This window comes from Lathamus discolor, chromosome 3 (genome assembly GCF_037157495.1).
Source record: "Lathamus discolor isolate bLatDis1 chromosome 3, bLatDis1.hap1, whole genome shotgun sequence".
Classification (NCBI taxonomy): Eukaryota; Metazoa; Chordata; class Aves; order Psittaciformes; family Psittacidae; genus Lathamus; species Lathamus discolor.
The window spans coordinates 71,733,189-71,755,526 of record NC_088886.1 but is presented as its reverse complement, the minus strand read 5'-3'; the positions used below and the strand labels follow the sequence as shown (position 1 = coordinate 71,755,526).

Here is a 22,338-nt window from a genome sequence, read left to right as displayed (position 1 = left end):
ATAATAAAACCTAAGGAAAGACTCTGAAAAAGGGGTGATGGATTGAAAAACAAGCCCCAGAATTTGGAACTAGGAGTGTAAATTGTCACTGTTTAAAGAAAAATAAAGGCTGGAGAGGAAAGAAACTGCTGCTCTGATCCTGCAGATGCTCTGCAGACCTGTGAAGCACGTGTGTTGCTGTTAAACTTCTTGAGACCTTTGATAACACATATACATAATTGAAAGAGAAATTAGCATTTGTAAGTGGTATTTATGAGTATAGGAGCAAAACCTGCATTGAGCTTACCTTTAAACATCCTGTTTGTCTGTTGTCTAGCAGGGTTTGTACTGTCTTGCAACCAGAGGGCCAGATCCATAGCTGGTCCAACCACCCAGAGAGTCTTTTGAAACTGAAGTTTCCAGCTGGACAAGGAGCAAGTAATAGTTAGAGGATTCTGCACTTGTGACCATGTTTGACCTCTGAAGTGCCTCCAGGCTGAACTGACCTTGTGGGAGATATATGAGGGCTGCAGGGGAGTTGGCCCTGATGGACAGCTGACTACAGCTTCACCAGGTGTCTGATGTGCTCATCAGCAGGACACCACTAAGCATCTCAGCATGGGAATGGTGGTGTTCAGGTCTAGGGCATCTCCTTGGATACTTAAGCAGATTTAAGTATCTGTCGGGTTTTCCAAACCATTCACCATTCTCAATATGTTTGCATGTGCTTCTGGGAAGCTCTTTCTCTTCTGCAAGGCAGAATTAGAGTAGAAGCACTTGGACAGTTTGTGCATCCTGTAATTCTCCTCTTTTGTCATAGACATTGGAGAAGTGACACAAAGTACGTGACTACCCACACTTGGGGAATTTCTGTGCTGCATCTTGCCCAAGGAGGTAGGTAAGAAAACTGAAAATCTTCATGCAATCCAGCAAATTAAAGCCAAACAACACTGTAAAAACGTGTGTCTGATTAGTTCAGCACCAGTTGCTGTATGTTAACTGTCTCCCTGTCCAGCAGATCTGCCAGTTCATAAATGTTCATGGAAGGAAAAAGGCTGCATCTGCCTTTAATTGGGACAGATAAACCTCAGGCAAGCCAAATTCCTCTGCATGCCTGCACATGTCCTTTGCAGAGCTATAGTCTCTCTTGGTGATCTCACTTAAACATAGTCAAAATGTTTAAAAGATGCTTTTCCCTTATGTTTTGAAACATGATTTTCTCTTAAAAAACGATCTTAATGCTACTGACTGCCACGTAACACAAACTGTTCGTAGATCCCAAAGCAGTTCACAACAAAGAGTTAAGTATTAGGCAGGGTTAGGCTTTAAAACAAAACTGAATTAAATGATTTTCTGTCTGGAAACGCTGATTTATCAGAATTGAAACTATTTGTGGGAATAGGTATTCCCCTGGATTAAGAAAAAAACCAAAACTGTTTTAGCACTGCTTTAAAAGGCACTGCTGTGATCTGAATTTAAAGTTTTATTTTCTGGATAGGAACAATGCTTTATCTGGATTCTACTAAAAAGTTGGAGAGCATTACAGAAAAAATAAAGTCAAAATTGAAGCAAAACATCTTGAAATTATTATAGCAGGGTCTTTTGGATAACAGCCTAGTGAATGTTTTAGAGATACAAAGTTTTGCTTGAAGACAGATGCAGAAATATCAAGACCTTGACAGCACCTCCAGCACAGGAAGGCCATTTTGCCGCCAGCACTAGTAGGTGTAACCTCCCCATCCTGCACTTGGGTGACTTGAAGGGCAGACAGAGATGGGGCAGGTCTAGGAATAGAAATGGAGGTTCCAAATTCTAGGCCAATTTCCTATCACCAAGAATGATTAGAGGTATTGAAGGAGTATTTCATAGAGGGATTAATTCATTCCAAACCTGCTCTCCAGATGAGTGTCACAAATCTACTATTCCACTTCTTTTTAATTAAAAAAAAAAAAAGAAAAAAGTTTAATGTATTTCCTTTGTACCATCCACCACTTCTTTGGCTGAGTGAAATATTTTGTATGCAAACAATGTTTTCAAAACAAATTGCTCACGAAATTTTCAAAATGGAAGAGATTATTTCGAGACCTCCTGAGATCTGACCTGAATATACCCTTGTCCACGAGAAATGGTTTGCACTTTGTTTTCTTCCTTCTGGCAAGTTTAGGTAGATCCTCTCATCACTTATGGAAATCTTTTCAGAAACCATACTTGTTATTTCTGAGACTTTGATGCAGAAGAAGAATAGATGGGCAGCTGGCACAAGTTTTGTTTTTGACTTCACTGGTGTCTGGACTTGCCCTAGTGTTTGTGTCTCCAAAGTCTGACTCAAACCCAGTTCAAGCCAACGGAAAGAATCCAGCAGCTTAACAGATATAAAGTTGCCACTCTTGAAAGGATAAACTTTTGGTAACACATGGTTTCATAAATCTCTCTGCTTTCTGATCTGCTGGTGAGCTATCATCAGGCTGGGGTTTTAACGATGGTTATTCAGGCATACACAAACACATGTCATCCTGCTGGTGCTACCCAGATGACACACTCTGCCACAACATCACAACATCTTTTGGCACCAACACTGTACCCGTTGCACACAACCTTCCCCACCTGCCAAACCTTCTTTCCGCTTCTTGGCCAGTGGCTGGGCCTGTTGGCCTCCATTGTTGCCCTCTTGTCTTTGCTTTGATATGGCTCTACCTCTTCGGCTGTCAACCAGCTTGACTGCTTAAAGCCATTTATTTTAATGGTTCTGAGTCCTATCATGTCCCACAGCCTGCACGGTGTCTTCATTTCTTAATCCAAGTAAGACAAAACAGTCACCTGAATTTATTACCTGAATTTATTAGAATTTATTGCTTGGAAAAATTACTGTTCTCCTTAGAGGGTAAGGATAAGGCTTATGGGGAGAGGTGGTATGTTTCATTAAACCAACTGATATTAAAAACAGATAAGATTTTGGCTGTACAAGTCTTTCCTTAGGGCATTTTAGGAGTGGCCAGTGGGCAGATTTCTCCACAGCCTCCCTTGTGCAAGGGCAGCTCCCCAGTGGATGTGTCTGCAAGGTCTGCAATTTATAAGACAAAGAAATGTTTCTGATAATCCATAATTTACCTAACAAGGACTCCCCATGCAAAAAAAAAAAAAAAACAAAACCATGTTGTTTTTCTTCAAAGAAATACTTTTAGAAAGCTATTTTGTGGTAAGTCACTCAACATTACTGATCCTCATTAGATTAGAAAAGTACACGCTTTCCCTCCAGGAAGAGCATGTAAGTGTTGGAATTTCTAACATTAGAAATGATTGAAACTGAGTGGTTTGAAATGGTAATTTTTCCTATATCTGAAATTTAAAAGATGACAGTTTTCTTTCCCATGTCCATTCTCATTATTTATCAGAGCTTATGGTGTGATTTACATCCATAGCAAGTAAAATGGAAAGCAGCCACTGCTTCCCTTCTTCTTCGCTTTTCCCAAACACCTATACTGCCACCTTCTGCCTATCTGACGGCTCACAGCTGAACTTCCACCACGATTCTTACATTTCTTACCCTGCCAAATTCATGATGTATGTCAAGGAAAACTTGGAATACAAAGAAGAAACCACGTGTGCACACGCACAGTCAAGATGGTCTGTAAATTGAACCTTTGTTTCTAGCAGGTCTCTATTACAGATGACATACCTAATTCCCAGCTTTAATTTAGAGGAAGGGAACTTGACAGTATTTCTCCCCATGACCAAAAACACTAAAATTCCTTGCTCGGCCACTGTCAAGCCAACGATGAGGCACAAGTGGTTTTCCACGTTTGCTCAACAGCCTGATTGATACAGGCTATGCCTGGAACATCCAAATGGGTGCTGGTGGAAGACAAGGCTTAGAGCATCATAAATCCACATTTCTCATGTTGGAGAAGCTACCTTGCTGTCCGTGGTTATCAGTACAAACTGTGCTAGCTGTGTCTGCTTCTGCTGTGGCTTAGAAAAAGGAAACCCAAGTGGCAGGTCTATGGCTTATGCATGAAAGGAAAATGTTCCTTCTTTTTTTCCTTTTCCTTTCTTTCCAGTTGAAATATTAGTTAAATACAAAGTTGAGAATAAAAAAAAAAAAAAAAAGAAATTACCTGGAAGCCAGCTGCAGCCAGAAGCACTATAACCCTTCTCACATTGCTCATGGTCAAGAATTTCTGGTATTTTACCTTTCCTGGCAAAGGAAGGGGTGCCAAAGTCACCCTCTAGTTAGAAAAATTAATGTCCTTAGCAAACATACTAATGCCTGCAGCAGCCAGCCCCATGGAGAGAGGCACTTCCAAGCAGGAGCAGAGGCCCTGGCCCCAGCCCTAGAACCTTCGCAGGAGAGATGGTCTTGCCACGGAAAGCACAGAGCAACTACAACCATCTACCCGCCAGCTTTACCAGGCAGGCAGTGCCTGCAGGCTTCAGAGACGTGGTGCATGCAAGAAAAGTTGAGAAGTTTCCCCTGCATTGTCAACAGGATGGCTTCCCCCAGCGTGCTGCAGCATGCCTGATGGAACAGTGGCATCTAGTGTCCGCGGGGCTGTCCTGCAGTCACCGCTTCCCTGGCTGGCTTCGCTGGGCACAGGCAGGATTTGGCTCCTCAAGTAGAATCATAGATGAACCAGAATGGTTTGGGTTGGAAGGGACCTTAAAGCTCATCCAGTTCCAACCCCCTGCCATGGGCAGGGACACCTTCCACTAGAGCAGGGAGCTCCGTGCCCCTGTGTCCAACCTGGCCTTGAACACTGCCAGGGATGGGGCAGCCACAGCTTCTCTGGGCACCCTGCGCCAGCGCCTCAGCACCCTCACAGGGAAGAGCTTCTGCCTAAGAGCTCATCTCAGTCTCCCCTGTTCTGGCAGGTTAAAGCCATTCCCCTTGGCTGGTCCCTACAGGCCCTTGTCCAAAGCCCCTCTCCAGGTTTCTTGTAGTCCCTTTAGGCACTGGGAGCTGCACTAAGATCTCCCCGCAGCTTTCTTTTCTTCGGGTGAACAACCCTAACTGTCTCAGCCTGTCTTCATAGTAGAGATGCCCCAGTCCTCTGATCGTCTTTGTGGCACGCAGATGTCTAGTGGCACCTAAGACCTGTAGGATGTTAAAGACATCCGTACAAATGTCCAAGCATAATACAGGCCACATGGGAGACTCAGGCCCATGTAAACAGCAGCTGGAGGGCTAGATGGTGCATCAAATGAGCAAAACCAAAGCTTGCCTCCAGTGAAGAAGGTAATTGCTCTTGTTAGAGGATGAATTTTACCCATCCAGGATCAGGGCAGTGAGGCAGCATCACTAGGAAGCCTTTGACTGCCTACCCAGATGCCTCTGACAGCCTGTGTCACAGCAGCTCCAGGGTATCATGCTCAACTGTGGTCTTACCATCTGAATGTCTCAGTTTAATATCATGTTCTCGGTTTAAAACCCAAAATACAAGTGCTTGCCAGTGCCAGTGATCTTAACAGAATTTGGAATGAGTTTCATTGGAAGATGTTTTTTGTACCTCTTTCCCCATCTTTGTTCTTGCCATTAAACAGGAGATTCCCACTGTATCTGCTGTACAGACATGGGTAACTTTTCCTCTGTAGAACCTCTGGCAGACCAGTACCAATAGGCAACTGGGCAGTATCTGAACCTTATGTGAGTGTCTTCCATCTCGGGGTTCCAGGTGAAGGGTCCTCTGCTGCTGGTCCCTGACACACAGCCAAAGGCTCACTTGGGGACTAACTGAGCTGTGTTTCCTTCTCCTGGTGCATGAGGAGGCCCAAATCTGAGCTAAACTGAAGTTTAAGATATGTGCCTCCCTGGTAATTTCTATGCATATTAGAAAAGGCAAATTAGTCTGCATTTTGCTGACTGAAATACAGCTTATCGGACTTCTATCTCAAGTGCATGAAAGACGGGGTTTCCTACTGAGATGACAGAATGACAAACTTGATCTTGGACCTCTATGAAAACCATTTCTGCTGGTTTCTGTAAATTTTCAAATTGCAGATCTTTTTAGCATTTTTGCATCCTCATAGTTCACCAGAGGCTGTTTTGCAATATTTGCTGCTTACCCCATGACCAGTTTTATCTGAGTGCTGGGACTGACAGATTTTTTCCTGCTCATGTTGCGATCAGTGCCCATTGTGATGCACAAGCTCCTGAGCCTGGTGACTCTTCCCTGCTGCACAGAAGTGACCTGCTCTGCTCTGGTTCCATGCTGCTGTGGATTCCTGCTCCTCCCTGTGGCTGTGCTCTGGAACTCCATTATCCCCCTGCACAGGGCCTTTCTTCGGCACCTAAACTCATCCAGAGCTCCTAATTATTGCCCTTTCTAGGCAGTTGCTGTCCTATTAAGTTTCCACAATAAAATGCATTTTGCTGATATCAGAACTGGTTTCACAGCTACAAGTGACACCAAGAGATGGTTCTGCAAGGACACTGTTTAAGGTTGACTCCCACCAAAAAAGGCAGGCCCATGTGTAACAAGGTATCTTCTCACCCATGAGACCATCCGGTCTTTTTACACACCACATGCTTACATAAAACATGTAATAGCGGCACCATAAAGCGATAGCATCCCAAGGGCTGACTTTTGGTTGGTGTCACGTACTATGGCACTGTGCTCCTCAGGGTCTCTGTTCTCCAGCAGTTGAGCTGTCATGCACTAAAGTTTATTTTCTGTAAAAACACAGGAGGTTTTCCAAAGTGCAGCTGAACTACTGAAAAAAAGGAGAAAAATCACCAGGAGCAGAGCACCTAAATCCCACTGAAATTAAATTCAATCCCCCTCATCTCCTACAAAGACTTTTGGTCTTAGGCTGGCAAACAACCTTACTCTTGCAAGTCAACAGGCAATTGGAAGTGTGCGGAGAACAGGTTGCTGAGGCGTATGCTCTACAAATACCCCAACTCCTTTGCTATCCTCAGTCAATACAAATGTTGCTGCCTGAATAGGGCTGCAGAGAGTAAGAAACGTAAGTTCTGTAATGTATCTTGTTTATTGAGCTCAGTTTTCACTGATGTCCTGAGTTGACAAAAATGTTTCCCAGCAAGACAGATTAAAAGAAGCCATTCATAAATATATTTATATATATTCCAAACACTGTATGTATAAACAAATAAAAGCTCTGGTTTGCTATTTTGGGAGGTCCTGTGTAACCAGCATTTCCAACTGGCCAATTAGCAGCACATGTTAATCAGTGAAGAACTACCACTTGTTCTTAAAAGATCAAATCCAGTGTTTTAAAATTATTGCTCATCATCAGACAAAACCCAAGATATAAAGGATATTAATTAAAAATCCTCATTAACAGCAGGGACCATATATTCTGAGAGGACATGCAGCTTTATAGTGGGGTTTTTTTATGTAATTAAGACCAAAACTTTCAGAAGTGAATTAAGATGTTGGGCAGCCAATCTGAGGACAACACAGGAGCCAAATTCTCAGCAGCTCTGACCTTGGCACCTTCCTAAAATCTACCTTCTTTTAAGCTGTCAGGCTGAGCAGCCCCAACACAAACACCTCCAAACCACTAATGGCTTGGGGTAGAGCACCCAACTGTAACACTGCTCCAAGGCATTGACAGGGCATTAACTCTTCTCCTGGTGAGTGTTACTTCTCTTTGCCAAAACCCCTGGGACTTGCATGGTGCAGCTGCCATGGGCTGGGGATGAGGAAGAGGAGCAGTGCACAGAGAAACATCATGGAGTTGCAAACTGCAGTATTTTTCCTCCCTCTCTCATCATCCTGGCTAGCAGGGTCAAAGGAGGGGACACTGGCAGGTACCAATGGATGGTGGAAATGTGGATCTCCTTGCAGTGCTTGCAACTACAGGCATCTCAACTTCTGCAGCTACTGGTAGCAACACCTGGTGCGGCAGGTTCTCCCCGTGCCTACTGCATACGCTAGTCGGCTAGCGGTCTCCTGTCAGGGCTACACTACAGCAGTTCTTGCTCCCTTCTGCTTGGGAGGACCTTGGGGCCAGCATCTGCCTTTCTGTGCCCTCCCAATGGGGCACAGCTCACTGACCTCCTCGCTCTGCTCCGGCTGGCCCTCTTGCTTCTCTGCAGGAAAACAAGGAGCAGCACTACCTGTGCTAACCCCTCATCAGAGGAGCCTGGTCCCAGAAGGGAAGAAACCTGCTACCCATCTTGTGCCAGCAAGGCAGGTTCCTCAGGGCATCACAACAGAGGTGCACTGCGGGGCCTTCTGGCTATCATCCACTCTTTCCCCACGGGGTCTCTTCGGATACACCATGCTGGCCATCTTGAAGAACTCGTCTGCAGCATCCAGGGCTATGAGCCGGTCCTGACAAAGCAACAGGGGTTCACAGTCACTACGCACAGTTCATCTACCTGCTTCCCTTCATTTGAGCTCACCTGCAGGGATGGGGCAGCGGGGAGGAAGGCATGCTAGGAGCTACTCACCACCACGAAGAGGTAGCGCTCAGAAAGCTCCCAGCTAGTTGGAAAGATGTTTGTCTCTTCAGAGAGCTTTAACAAGATGTCCCGGGCTTTGCCCATGTTCTGAGAGTCACTGATGATGCTGAGCTTGGTCACTGACAAGAGGGAGTCCGCTTCCTTCTGGAAACCTGGGAAAGGGATGTTACAGAAATGAGTCAAACAGGCGAGCAGGGTCATCCCTGAGCCCTCCAGGCTCTTGCGAGGTTCCTTCCTGCCCTCCACCTCGGGCTGCTGCATTCCCTACTTGCTAAAACAAACTGGCATTTCCCCCAGGCAGGCTGTGTCTGCACTTGAGGCAGGTATAAGCATTCAGAGCAAGTTTGTTGCTAGTTTTCCACAGCCAGGGTGTTGATTTCTGATGCTGCCAGAGCTTTCAGGGCTGGTGTTGCTGGAAGGTAATAGTGATAAAAAACCTTTGGCAGTAAAGAATGCCTTGGTAACTTTTCCTGTAGCAGTCAGCATCCCTTATAGGAAGGGTATCCAAGGAAGGAAAGGAGGAAAATAAATGCAGGGATCTTTCAGTGTAATGGCTACCCATTAACTCTTTGTTCAGCTCCAGGGAGCTGGTGGTGGTGTGTCTCACCATAAAACACCTATGAGGAAAGAGTGGTGGTCTCAGGATTAAAGCACAGCTCTAGATAACAAAAGATAGCAGGTTTCACATCTGGTTGCACTTAGCTACGCTCAGGCCAAATGATCCCCGGCCTTAGCTTCCCCACCCTTTGCAAAACAGCTCCGGAGCCATTGCAGACGTGAGGGAGATGTGGGAGATCCGCATCAACGTGCAGTAACAGATGCAAGGGTGTCAACTGATCCTTCCTGTGTTCGCTGTGTACCGCCTATGTGAGCACCTGGGTGAAGGTGAATGCTGATACCTAGTCATGAATTCATCGTGTTCCTCCCACCCAGAACAGCAGGTAGGGCAGGAGCAGCTGAGATACCCATCTCTGTCTCCCAGTGATAATGCCCTTGAACAGCCCAACAAGTGTGCCCAATTCCCACATCCTTCTCTCATTAGCTGCCAGCCTCCTCCAGAGCATGATGCAAGTCCCCAAGCTGATGTGCCAGTATGGGACACCTCCTCGGCCTGAGTGTCACATGCTATGTATGTATGTGAGAAACCAGGTCACACACTGAGTTCTCCAGAGGAGCAACAGCTCAGCACGCAGGACTGGTGGATGCAGTCCACTGTTTGCAGGCTAGGAAAGATTTCAAAAGTAGGAGGGCCACTATTGAGTCATTTCATTTGGTGAAGGAATATTTCAAATAGGAGTAAACAAAGTGGGTGGTTTAGCTCTGATCAGCTGGCATGGGCTAAGGAAGAAAAATAAAACTTATCTGTGTGCAAATCTAAAAGCAATATTAATTTCTCCCTGTTGATCTTGTTTAGAAAAACCCACGTGAACTTGCAGGTATCCCTGCTAAGTTTCCACAAGGAAGCTTGAAACAGATAACTCTGTGTGCTATATTACAGGCTTGAAAGGCTCCCCCACTGATCATGGTTTATGGGCTTTTTGATGTGCCATGGTGGCCCCATCTCCTCCCAGCCATGCCTGAGCTGTGGAGAATCTCCACAGGCTCTCAGCTGCTATGTGGGCTACCTGATGGCATTGCTCAGCAACCTTCTTCTGTTTGCCTATGGTTCTCCTCTACCAGCCTAATTCTGTAGAGCTATTCCCATTCTGAACCATCACTGGTACCACAGAAATCACATCATTTTGTCCCCTAGCTTACCCAAATCCTCCAAAATGTGTTTCCACCTGCTTCTCACTTCTTTTCGGGTCTGCCGTAAGGTATAAATATCATAGTTGAGCTTTTGCCATTCCTGCAAAGCAAAGGGATAAGAGACAGTCATTTGCATGTGGGGAGGTTTCTGCTGCTTTTCTAGGAATTCCAGCTTTTAGAAACAGACCCAGAGTAGAACTGTTGATGTTGGCATAGAGGGACTGGTATGAAGGTTGATGAAGGTCTTTGGGCCAAAGCCCTTTACCCCAAACCTTGACACTCCAGCTAGTATCAAAACCTGAGCTTGTGAAAATACCTTAGTCAGCCTTTACAGCTTGCGAAACCACAACCACACATTAATATATTGCAACACCTTATTTCCATAGCCTTGCAGTTCAGTTGGCATGGCACATTTTCTTACAGCTGATGATAGCCCATGGGAAATTAAAAGTTACTGCTCTCAGCATGGTCACACATACAGTGGCTTTTCCAAACTGCTCAGCCCTCTGTTTGGCATTTAACTGGAGTAGGCAGGGTTTCAAAAGTAGGAGAAAACAAGAAAAAAATAGACTTCTTCTTTTTTTTTTAAAGGCTGGGGTATCCTTTTTTAAATACCAGAGAAGAGGGATGCACATGGATGGTTAAGGACTGAGCTGGAGTCATTTGACATAATAACTATTAGTGGCTGCCAGTTGCTACAGCTAATGCCTCATCTAGCTCTACAGCTTAAATCCGTTCACTTGACCTCAAGATTTAAATTCCCTGGCAGCGTTCAAGGCCAAGCTGGATGGGGTTTCGAGCAACCTGGTCTAGTGTGAGGTGTCCCTGCCTGTGGGAGGAGTTGGAACTGGGTGATCTTTAAGGTCCCTTCCAACCCAAACCGTTCTATGATTCTATGATATATCTGCGTAATGGGTCACTGTCTAAAAGGGAAGGGTTTAAGGTTATTTACTGAAGCTATACCAGCACAATTAAACACATCTGAAGGTCCCTTCCAACCCAAACTATTCTGTGATTCTATGATTCCATCCTGTAAGTATGCATTCCTGTAGAAATCCATATATTCTGCAGGAAAACCAGGAGTACTTTACTAGCTGAATTTAATCAATGCCCACTCTGCAAAGGATGCATTCACAGAAGCATCCCAACAGCAGGTCATAACATCGCTCAGCTAATTCCCCTGCACTAATAACCTTAATTAATCTCATTTCTCAGCAACAGATTACAGAGACGGACTCTTGTAGAATAAAAGGCATTAATCCATGCTGTCTGCCTGGGATTTTCCTACGTGTCATGCTGGGTTCAAAGGGGTTAAACAATACCCAGGAAGGTTGGATGTATGCTAGAAATCCCACTGGTTTTCTGATACCTGGTGCCTTAAGGAATTGATCTGATAAAGAGTTGGAGATTAGACTTTGGAAGAAGCAGCCAGTGGGGTTAAGTCACTGGTGAATTCAGGTCAGGAGAGCAAGGGAAACAGCTCTGCTCACTCTGCACTGCTCATCTTCCCATAGAGCAGAGAGAAAGCAGGCAGGGACATCCCAGCATTGCACTCAGAATCAATCCTTGAATTAAAAATACCCGTTTGCCCAAATCTGAATTAACCACAGGAAGCCACAGTAGGTTGCAGTTCCTGGCCCTGCAGTTTTTTGCAGCTAGTTTTGCAAGAGAAAGCAGGCAGGGATCAGACCCTCCTCTCTTGTGGCACCAGCTTTTAGCTAGGAACCCAGCGCCTCTCAGTGAAAAGGAGAAGGTGGTTGTATTGCATTCAAGCTTTGTGGGAAGTTTATTGCAGACTTTATAAAGTCTAAAAGTTTATCAACTTGCAGGTTTAAAAAGAGCTTAAAGGGATGCACGATGGTCCCTGCTGGCAGGGATCACTCGGAAACATCTCAGCCTGCTCGTGACCCCATGGTATAAGCAGAAAGGAGAGCAAACCAGTCTGGGAATGCCGGCGGGGATATAAGCGGCATGTCTCTGCCCTCCTGCAGAGATAAACAAGTGCTTTAACACAGACAATCAATCCAGATGGCCATTGTGATTCCAAGTGTGCTTCATGCGGATGACTTGGGGGGGGGGGGCGGGGGGGGGGGTTAAGGGGGGTGGGAAAGATGCTCCTCTCCCTGAAACATAGTTTGCTGGCACTTGGCAGCAGCTTTTAGGGCTAAGCTCCATGGCAAGCAATGCTTAGCATGCAGGGAAGCTGCTTCTGATTTTCTCTGGATTAACAGCAGAGATCATAAGGATGAGGCTGGGCGATGGGCTGAGCTCTCAGACTCATGCCCTGTTCTCCATCAGCCTCAGCAATCCTGAGTTTTCCCAGCCAGTTTCTTGTGGCAGAGGCATCCTAAACACTGTGGGCAGGAGGCTGTTCGGTGTGTTACTTTAATGAGGAAATAAAAAGCATCTTTCCACCCCCAAAATTATTCTACCACGCATCTCCCTTTAACAACACAGCAGAGGAAGAGCAAAGCTTGTCCTGCCCGCGTGTAGGAATGGGCAACATCAGAGACTTTGGCTGCATCTGTGCACTGCATCCTGTGCAGCAACATCCTTGGTGTTTCTATGGGTCTGGGACATCCCAGCATTGCATTCAAAATCAGTCCTTGAAGAAATAAATACCTTTTTGCACAAAATATGAATTAACCATAGGAAACCAAAGCAGGTTGCAGTTACTGGCCCGGCTGAGAAAATCCTTTGTACATGGGTCAAGAACATCCCAGGAGCAGCAGGGGAACTCCACCAGCTGTCTTCTCTGAGTGCTCAGCCCTTCAGATATTTACCTGGAAAACTTACTGTAGTGTGATATACTAAATCCGCAGATGCCAAATGGAAGTGAGGAAATGCTGGGCATGAAATACAAGCCAGGCTGGTGCATAACTCAGAGCTCTGGAAAAAAATGTGCCAAGGAAACAGGCAAGCACTGTCCAACTTTTCATCCCTGATCATATGAAAGTTTTCTAGTTAGTACAGAGCTTTCTTCATGTTGCCAAAGCAATCTTCTGTCAGAAACGTTTCCTTTATTTCTTTGAAAGTAATTGGTGTCACCATTCTGTTCAAGAGTTACTTTGGAAATGAGGTCAAAACAGAGCTGTCAGGGAAGAAATGAAATATCAGTGCAGGAAGGTACCAACGCCACATCCAGGGATGCTCCTGTGTGGCTCCACTGGAAGTAGTTGAGCAAATACAAACTCTAGATCCACGCTCATACACTGAACCAAACAAAAGACTTTGCAGCTTTGAAAAAGCTTAAACTGGGTTCAGTTTAAGAAAGGCATACAGGTTAAGAGGGTCACTTCTGGGCTCCCCAGCTGGCATCACCAACCCTGGACAAACCCATCAACACTCAAACCCAGCATACCCCAGCAACAGCACGCTGCAATACCAACCCTCTCTGCAACCTGTTTAGAAACAAATAAGCCAGTAGGAGAGCAGGAGGAAGCAGAAAAAGGGGTCGTGTCAGCTCATTAATGGGCTTGCCAGAAGGATCATGTATAGCTCTGCTAGCCAGGTCCCTCACAGAAATGCAGGCAGAGGAATGTGCTACCGGGGTTTATGACGCCACCTTCCCCAAAGGAATAAGCCAAAAGGAGAAAGAAACACTGCATTTACAAGCCATAAGAACAGTGCTTTCCCCTTGGTCATAATGCAAAACCCCACCTTTAGTTCCTGTTCACAGCCCTGTGGTTGCAGCTGTCCAAAACCTGGCTCCTTCTCTGAAACCAGTGTTACTGCAACAGCTCAGGCTCTCTGCCCACAGCTGAGTGATGCCATGCACCCCATCAGAGGACACTGAAGCAACAGGACTACCACAAACTGTACCTCTGGGAAGCCCAGCAATGAGCCCAGGACAGCTCTTGCTGTTAAAACTGGAGAATTGTCAGAGCCACAGTAGTCCTGTTCCCCACAAAATGCTTTCCTCCACACTAGCAGGGTACATGCTAGAATAGTGACTTCACCTATATACATGCAGTATCTTAAGGAACATCCGGTTTTCCTAGAAAGTCCTCAGTTCACCTCCAGGTATGAGGTTTTGCTTTACATCACACCAGGTTCAACAATGCTGCAGAACAGGAGCATATTTTCCATATCTGAAACATTGACCCCAGCCTTCAGAAGCTTTGACAACAGCTTTGATCTCCAAAGGCTGCATCAGCTTTACCAGCCCCCTTCAGCCAGCCCTTCAGCTATGGCTTTTCTCGTTTTCAGTGCACATACTCTTCCTTGCTCACACTTTGCTTCCAAAAGTGCATCCAAGGATGTGACACTCATTGGCCTCAAGCAGAGAGAAATGTGAAGGTGCAAGTCACTCAGTCCTCCTGACTTTAGGAGGCTCCAGTGAATCTTGCCTCATCTACCTACTGCACAGTGGGTTTGGCAACCGCTGGGTGCTCCAGCAAGCTCCAACATGGTCAGCGGCCCCATGAGCCTACACTCCCAGCACACAGCACTGAGCAGGAGCAGCAATTGTGCCCGTGAAACAGGGCGCGCCTGGGACGTCACAGTGATTGCTTTGCAGAGCTTCCTGCCCTTCTTCAGTGAGAAGCAGCCCTGCCATCCTTATACAAGCTAAGGGCACACCGAGTTTGGGCTGGAGCTGCCAGATTTCTCACAGTGGGGCCATCAGGAAGAGGCAGGGAGAAGAAACAGTTCCACATGGATCACATCTGGGTCCAGCCCCATGGTGGGGGCAAGGAACTGACCCCAAAGGAGGATACCAGTGCTGCAAGTTGCTGACAGCCCCACCACAAATGATAACAGGGTGCATTCGGTGTCGGAGCACCTGACCCTTTGAATGAATAGTTTGGTTTATTCATTTACCGCAATCCACAGCACAATGATGCCCAGGCCAGGAGAGATCCATCCTGGGACCCTTCCCAAGTTCTGTTCTAGAAAATAGTTAAGAAAAAGGTGGTGAATGGCAAAGCATAGACTAAGTGCACAGCACACCGGAAGTTCTTTAAGTGAAGGAGCAGCAATAGAGGCAATAGTTCTCCTTTCAGTCCCCTTTTAACCAAGAGAAAAAGAGGACCTACGGTTTCGTAATGTTGATCCACTGCACCCACAAAACCTCCATCCCCTGTCCTGCAGCACCCACACGCTCTCCCTAGGGACTTTGGGAGCAGAGCAGCTCCCAAAGCAGATTATGGCTTTTACAGCCCAGTGCTCCTTTGCAATTAGACTTTTTTTTCCTCTCTCTCAGGGCTGAAGTCTCATTAAGAGGGGAGGGCAATGCAATCTGGCCTACTTTTAAAATGCTTGCCAGTAGTAAGGAGAGATGTTGGCACCCGAGGCCGAACACAGGAATGTTGGCTTTGCTGGCCAAGTTCCTCCCTGTCCTGCCACACAGAAGGAGTTGCAGCTGGAAACTGCAACAGCTTGCTGGGCTTATACATTATGCCTCAGTTTCCCTGGCTGTAAAAGAGAGGGGCAAAGGGCACTGTGCCATCATTTAAATAAAGTACATCAAGCACTGGCTTTCTTCAAAGTCAGACTGACGTTGTACTCCTCAGGCTTCTTTATTAACCGCATTGCATAAAGACCCCAGGGTATGTGATCTTATATCTGTTGTGGAGAGGAAGCCGCATGCTCTTTGTACTTTCCTTTTTCACTGACAGGAACGGTGACTGCTCAGACCCACCAAGAACCTTATTGATACACTGAATGCAGGAGAAAGCCTTGGTGTTATGACAGGCAGGCACACTGTGGCTAGGACAAGGGGTTAGGACAAGCAGGCACACTGGGGTTCGGACAGGCAGGAGCAGGAGAGCTCTCCTGCTCACCCACAACTGATGCTGTCCTCTGCAGGGCTGACACAGCTTCCCTCTGCCCAGGGAACCATCTTTTTAGCAGCCCATCCATTTGTGATACTGTTTTATAAGTAATAATAGCTTGTAGGAGACCTGCCCCATCATGAGCCCTAAACCAAGCTAAAAGGCACTTGAAAGGGCTGGAATCAGGAGCTTCTGCACTGCCCTAAGTACACACAGCTCTGCAACAACCAAGGACTGGCACAGCCCCCTAAAACAGAGATGTCCTTGTTTCCTTCAGCCAATTTGGGGTGGATGACACTCCCTGTCTTCTTGAAGACAAGCAATCACAAGGTAGAGAAAACAGCAGTGGGGAGGGAAGAGAATATCTTCAGTTATAACTGTAAAGGCTATATGCAGCCATTAAAAAGTAACAAAATCATCTATTCTAATATTAATATTTATTCAAACCCCACCAAAAGCCCCTGAAACAAACATATTAAATGGGGATTCTGGTCAGGTGTATGCAAGGATTGTACTATCTCATTTTCAGTTATAAATACTGTAATTTTGATCTCAGCTTTACCTCTGGAGTTTAAGGCTTCTTGTGAAAGCTGAGCTAGCTTTTGGTTTTGAGGGGACTGTAACAGGAGGAAGAGTTACAGCCTTGCAGTCTCTTGGATGAAATGGAATCATGCTGAAACTAAATGGGAAGCCTCCAGGCTTTGCTGCAAGCATTTTGAGGTCTTAGAAGCAATCAGAGAGGGGGAAATGCATCACTATTTGCTACAGCCTGCTCCTAATCAGGCCACTGAAATCTGCTTTGCACCCAAGTGCTTTAGTGAAGGAAATCAGGGCTGCAAAACAGCCTTTATGTAACAGTGATGATTTTTCCCTTCTGCACTAAGAGCTATGCCAGTTCTCTGCTTCGATTTTTCCCTTCTGCACTAAGAGCTATGCCAGTTCTCTGCTTCTCAATAATTGCTGTACAACCCATCAGAAAAGTATTTAACTTGATGTGTCAGTGGAGCAGCAGCTGGGCTCCAGGCACTGCCATTGCCCAGTGAACGCCACTGCGGGCAGGGCTAACACCAGTCTGACCAGGGAAAGGCCAAATCAGGGGAATACGGGACACAAAGAAGCAGCCTGTGAAGCTAGGAAATTGAGCTGGGGATCCCAGTGCTACCAGGACACATTTGGTGGTGGTGGTGGTGTAGAAGATGCTTGCAGGGCATCGTGCATCCCAGCTCAGGGAGCTTTCCAGGGATGACATCCACAGATGCATCCACACCAGATATAGGGTAAAATCTGGAGGGTGATGGAGCAGATGGGAGGATCTGATGTCTATGTGAGCTACAGTGGGGGACTTTGGGGTGTTCATAGCAGCTTAACAGGTGCTTAAAGGTACTTGCAAAGCATTTGATGAAAGCACCGAGTCTCAGGTCTCCATCCTTGGTGAAACTCAGTGCGAGGAATGGCACCACCTCACCTCTGAGTCCTTGTCCAGCTGGTTCCTGACCACAATCATGTTGTACAGAACCCGGTCGTCATCTGCCTCTGTGTGGGTCACATCATGTGGGGTGCTCCACAGGTTCTGCTCCTCATCCCGTGCCAGTGTGGCTCCAAAGGAGGCATAGGGGTTGTTGTTACTGCAGAGAAGGGGAGAGATGAGGCAGCATTAGGTACTTCATCATCATGCTGCCTCCTTTTACCTCCGCAAGCACTGTCGACTACTTGCCTGTGTGCAAGTACCTGATGGGACAGAGCGCAGGAGACAGAGATAGACCCTTCTTAGTGCTGCCCCATGATAGGACACATGTTGAAATACAGGAAATTCTGTTTAGCCATAAGAATGGTGGGTGAACACTGAGGTTTCCCAGAGAGGTTGTGGAGTCCTTGGAGACACTTAAACCCAACACGGTCCTGGACAACCTGCTCCAGCTGACCCTGCTTGAGCAGGGATTGGAGTGGATGCTCTCCAGAGGTCCCACATCCACCACCATGTTTCTGTGTGACCCTGCGGGTCTATTTTCTCCCCAGCAGCCCAAACCCTACCAAATCAAGCAGGCAACCCCTGAAGGTGCTCACCACCTCAGCAGCTCCTACCTGAGAGGTACAGCGATGCGCTGAGCTGTGCGGGGACCTGTGCCAACACACAGAAAGGACACGTAGTCCCATCTCTAATCTGGGGATGGAAATGTCCACAGCCTGCTTGTGAATTCTGGCCTCAGTGGTCAGCAAAGCAGACCATCATCTTCTGTCCCCACCGAGGGAAGTCTTGTCTGCACTGGTGGCAGTTCTGTTGATTTTATGGCTTTATGTTGCTACTGGGGTATGCATTTTTCTTTACAGGATTATTTAACTTGGCGGTTGGAACTGGATGATCTTTAAGGTCCCTTCCAACACAAACCATTCTGTAGTTCTATGAATTCTGCTGGGACATCTTTTAGCAGAGGATTTCCATAATGTTTCTAATCAAGATGTCCAAACACTTGAGCAGAACAACACAAATGGAGAAGTATTTTCAGCCTTACCCAACAGTCTCACCAGCCATCCTGTGGCAATCCCTGATCACTTCTGTTTATTCCCACTGTTTATTCCATTTGCTATCCAAATCTCATTCCTCTCACAAGGAAGCCATCCAGCAAAACATCAGATAACACTGTGGGTGCTTAACCATGATGCCAAGCCATAAAAAAGATGCTAAGATGAGCTTCAGCACATAGATAAAACAGAAGCCCTTCACATCAGCATTCCTGCAGGAAGCTTAATTAGACTTTCAACAAACCAAAAACCTGAGCAACAGGTAATAAGGGAAAAGATAATCTCTTATAATCTCTCATTAAAGACAAGCAAAGAAACGTAACTTAGAAGGCGTGGATGGCATAACTCAACCCTTCCTACGCTGGAGCCAGCATGGGCTTTCTCAAACCATTTTCCAAAGGTGGAGCAGATAGAATCCCAGCCTGGAAGGCATCTCTCAGGAGCCAGATGTGCTCTCAGCATGTGTCCAGTCCCATCCTGCCTTCAACAGGCTTCTTCCCACCCAGTGACTTATCCGTACCCGCAACATCTGATTACTTTAAACAGTAACACCAACAAGCCTTAGCTTTTATGAGCCACTCCCTCACAGCTTGCAAGGCACTTCCCAGCGTGCCTCTCTTTGCAAAGCATCCAGCAGCCTGTCAGGAATACAAGCAGTGCCCAGGAGTCAGCAAATCCATACAAGCACAAGGAGCCCTGCCGACAGGGAACACCCTGAGTGTGCTGGACTTCCAAGAAACATTTAAAATGAAGAAATGGAAGCACAAATAGGAGCACACAAACAGCAGCCTGCTTGGCAGGTTACTGTGGGACCAGAGGACTTCTCCATTTGTGTTGTTCTGCTCAAGTGTTTGGACATCTTGATTAGAACCGTTTCACATCTTGATTAGGACTGTTTCACACTCTGGGTTTTATCCAGAAAATGGTGAGCAATAATGCTTCATCAACGCATTTCTGCTCCAAGGGACTTTCAGTCCAGATTGAACTCATTTTGGAGTCCAAATTCTCATTTTACTTGCATCCCAAGGACACCATCTGAGCCAGATTCCACTTTTGTGCATCAAGAGGCAGACAGGCAGCCTAGATGCTTCCCTGCAGCAGCCCAGCTCACTGGCTTTGTCCAGGGTTTCCTTTCCCAGCCCCACACTATGGTCCATGCCCACCTCCACACAGAGGCTGGCTGCTATCACTGGCCTCACAGGTTGTATAAACCCAGGTAAATATGCACCTCATTATACACAGATTACCTCCTCCTCACTGCTTTATTCTTTGACACATCAGACTTACAAGGCAGCAACCAGTCCACTTGGGGAAAATAAGGTGAAAAGTCATAAAGTCAACTTTTTGGTAGCAACACTACCTCCCCAAAATCTGAAACTCAGCTAAAAGATCAGAAATCTCAAACAAGTCCTTCCTTTTAAACAATGCTGCAATAAAAACAATACAGCAATTGTGCTTTGGCAAGATCCCTGCCTTGAAATAAAAGCCCAAAGCCTCCTGGAGAGGGACAAGCCAGTGATTAGGCTGTTAGATTAATTACGCTGGCTCAGTGTGCAAGAGCAGGTGCCTTTGGAACACCCAGCATTTATACAGGCTTTCCTGCTTAGAGCCAGCATTAAGTGGATCCCCAGCAGAAGGCATGTTACTAAAGAAAGGTGCCTGGGGAGGGACAGGCACCCTGGCCAGCGATGCACAGGATAGAGCCTCCCTGCACGCCTGCTCTGCTCTCCTTAGGTTAATTGCCAATTTCCCGCACTGAAAGCCCCATGCTCGGGATTATCTGGTTATTATTTAGGGAACTGCTCTAACAGCACGAAATCAGGACATTTCAAACACTGGTGCCAGCTCTGCTATTACCTGATACCTATGTAGGCCACAGCAGGAGCATCCCACCTTCCTTCCTGAAATGCCCCTGTCCCACTGATGACACAGGGAGGGCATAGTCCCTGCTCCATCCCAGGGCTGGGGATCCCACTGTGGGCTTTGGCAGCAGCCAGGACCCCAGTTGGCAGCTGGAAAGGAAGGAGAGGTGCTGCAATCCCCACGCACAGATGTTTTGCAACATGCAAACCCTCCTTTATGTGCTTGCACAGCTCACAGGTCTTCTCCATGACTTGGGGCTTCATCTCTACACACAGTCCCCCTCCCAGGCAACTTCACAGCTCTGTGCACAAGGCAGAGGAGAGCGACATCAGGAGGGGAAAAGCTGTTCGCTAGGAAGCAACATGCATGTTGCTTTCATATAAAGCCGGCTTCAGCAGTGTGATGTCATCTGCTTTTCAGCATCCCCTGCCTGGGAACAGAGCTCTGCCCAACGGTGGGACCTGACCCCCGGCATAATGATGGGGACCCCTTTTTAGTTCAGTGCCTCAGCCTCCTCTATTGAAACCCCACCATAGAAAGACAAAAGCTGAACAGTTCCTGTGGCGAGGAGCACACAGGAAACACCAAAGAGATGCTGCCCCTGGTTCCCTTGCTAAAACTTCGCATAGAATCACGGAATGGTTTGGGTTGGAAGGGACCTTAAAGCTCATCCAGTTCCAACCCCCTGCCACAGGCAGAGACACTTTCCACTAGACCAGGTTGCTGCAAGCCCTGTCCAACAGCCTGGCGTGCATTGTCCCACGAGGTGTCAGAAAGAGCCCAGCCCCTATGGGAAGCCAACCCGGTGGAAAGAGAACTGAAAGCAGTTTGGTACCAATGGCAGAAAATCCCTTGGGAGCCCTGACCGGCTCTGACAGGGGATGGCCAACCCCCCAGGGAAAGCAGCGGCTGTAAAATCACTGAGACACTCTTAGGGGGAGGAAGGGGCTCGGCGTGGCGCGCCGGGGCAGCCAACCTGCGGCAAAGGGCTGCTGGGCGTGGGGGAGCAGAGGGGCTCACGCGTGGTTGCGGACCAAGGCACCGGCCCCATCCCCGGTGGGAGCATCGGCGGCAGAGGTAGGTGGGGGCTCAGCCCCATCTCTCGCAGGTGAAGGGGGCCGAGGGGGTCTCACCTCAGCAAGGGCTCCTTCTCCGCTGCCGCCGCCGCCTCCCCGCCACAGCAGCCGCAGCAGCCGCACAGCGAGCACAGCCAGGCCCGCAGCCCCATCGGCGCGGCCGAAGAGCGCCGCGGGCCGGGCAAGGCCGGGCCAGGCCCTCCCCCAGCCGGTCCCTCCTCCGGTCTCCCCCTCCTCCTGTCCCTCCTTCCCCCATCGCGGCCCCGCCCCCGCCACCGCTCCGCCCCGCGCCCTTCCCTGCTCCCGCGGCTGCTCGCGGCGGGTTGACGTGGAGTCAGAGGTGCTCTGCGCCATAGCGCATCTTGCAGCACTCTCCCACAGCCTCCTCGGTGCAGCGCTGCATTGCGTTCGTGGCCTCTTGGCCCTTATGTCCCCTGTGGCTGTAACGGCCCATCACTGGCCATCACTGGACTGATGGAGCGAGACCAGAGAAAGCCACGGAGATGCTGCGAGGGCTGGAGCAGCTCTGGTCTGGAGCCAGGCTGAGAGAGATGGGCTGGGTCAGGCTGGAGAAGAGAAGGCTCCTGAAGGGGAGACCTCAGAGCAGCTCCAGTGCCTAAAGGGGCTGCAGGAAACCTGGAGAGGGGCTTTGGACAAGGGCCTGTAGGGACAGGACAAGGGGAATGGCTTTAACCTGCCAGAACAGGGGAGACTGAGATGAGCTCTTAGGCAGAAGCTCTTCCCTGTGAGGGTGCTGAGGCGCTGGCACAGGGTGCCCAGAGAAGCTGTGGCTGCCCCATCCCTGGCAGTGTTCAAGGCCAGAAGCATGCAGGAGCATCCGGTCCCTGCAAGAGGCATGGAAGATCTCGCATGCTCTGCCAGGAATTCTCAAGTGACTTCTAATTTCCATTCCATTCTTCGCCACACAATCAGTCTTCCCATCTTCCTT

The 22,338-nt window shown here is 47.7% G+C and overlaps 1 protein-coding gene across 1 annotated transcript; it reads right to left on the bottom strand.

Annotated features, from left to right (window-relative positions):
• Positions 1–6,947: 6,947 nt before the first annotated feature.
• On the bottom strand, positions 6,948–21,593 carry MREG (melanoregulin). The gene is made up of 5 exons (XM_065672727.1): positions 21,447–21,593; positions 17,396–17,555; positions 10,166–10,256; positions 8,396–8,559; positions 6,948–8,276 (listed from the first exon to the last, which is right to left on the bottom strand). Exons 1-5 carry the CDS (start codon positions 21,539–21,541, stop codon positions 8,142–8,144), a joined length of 645 nt encoding a protein of 214 aa, XP_065528799.1. The 5' UTR covers positions 21,542–21,593; the 3' UTR covers positions 6,948–8,141.
• Between the last annotated feature and the right edge of the window lie 745 nt (positions 21,594–22,338).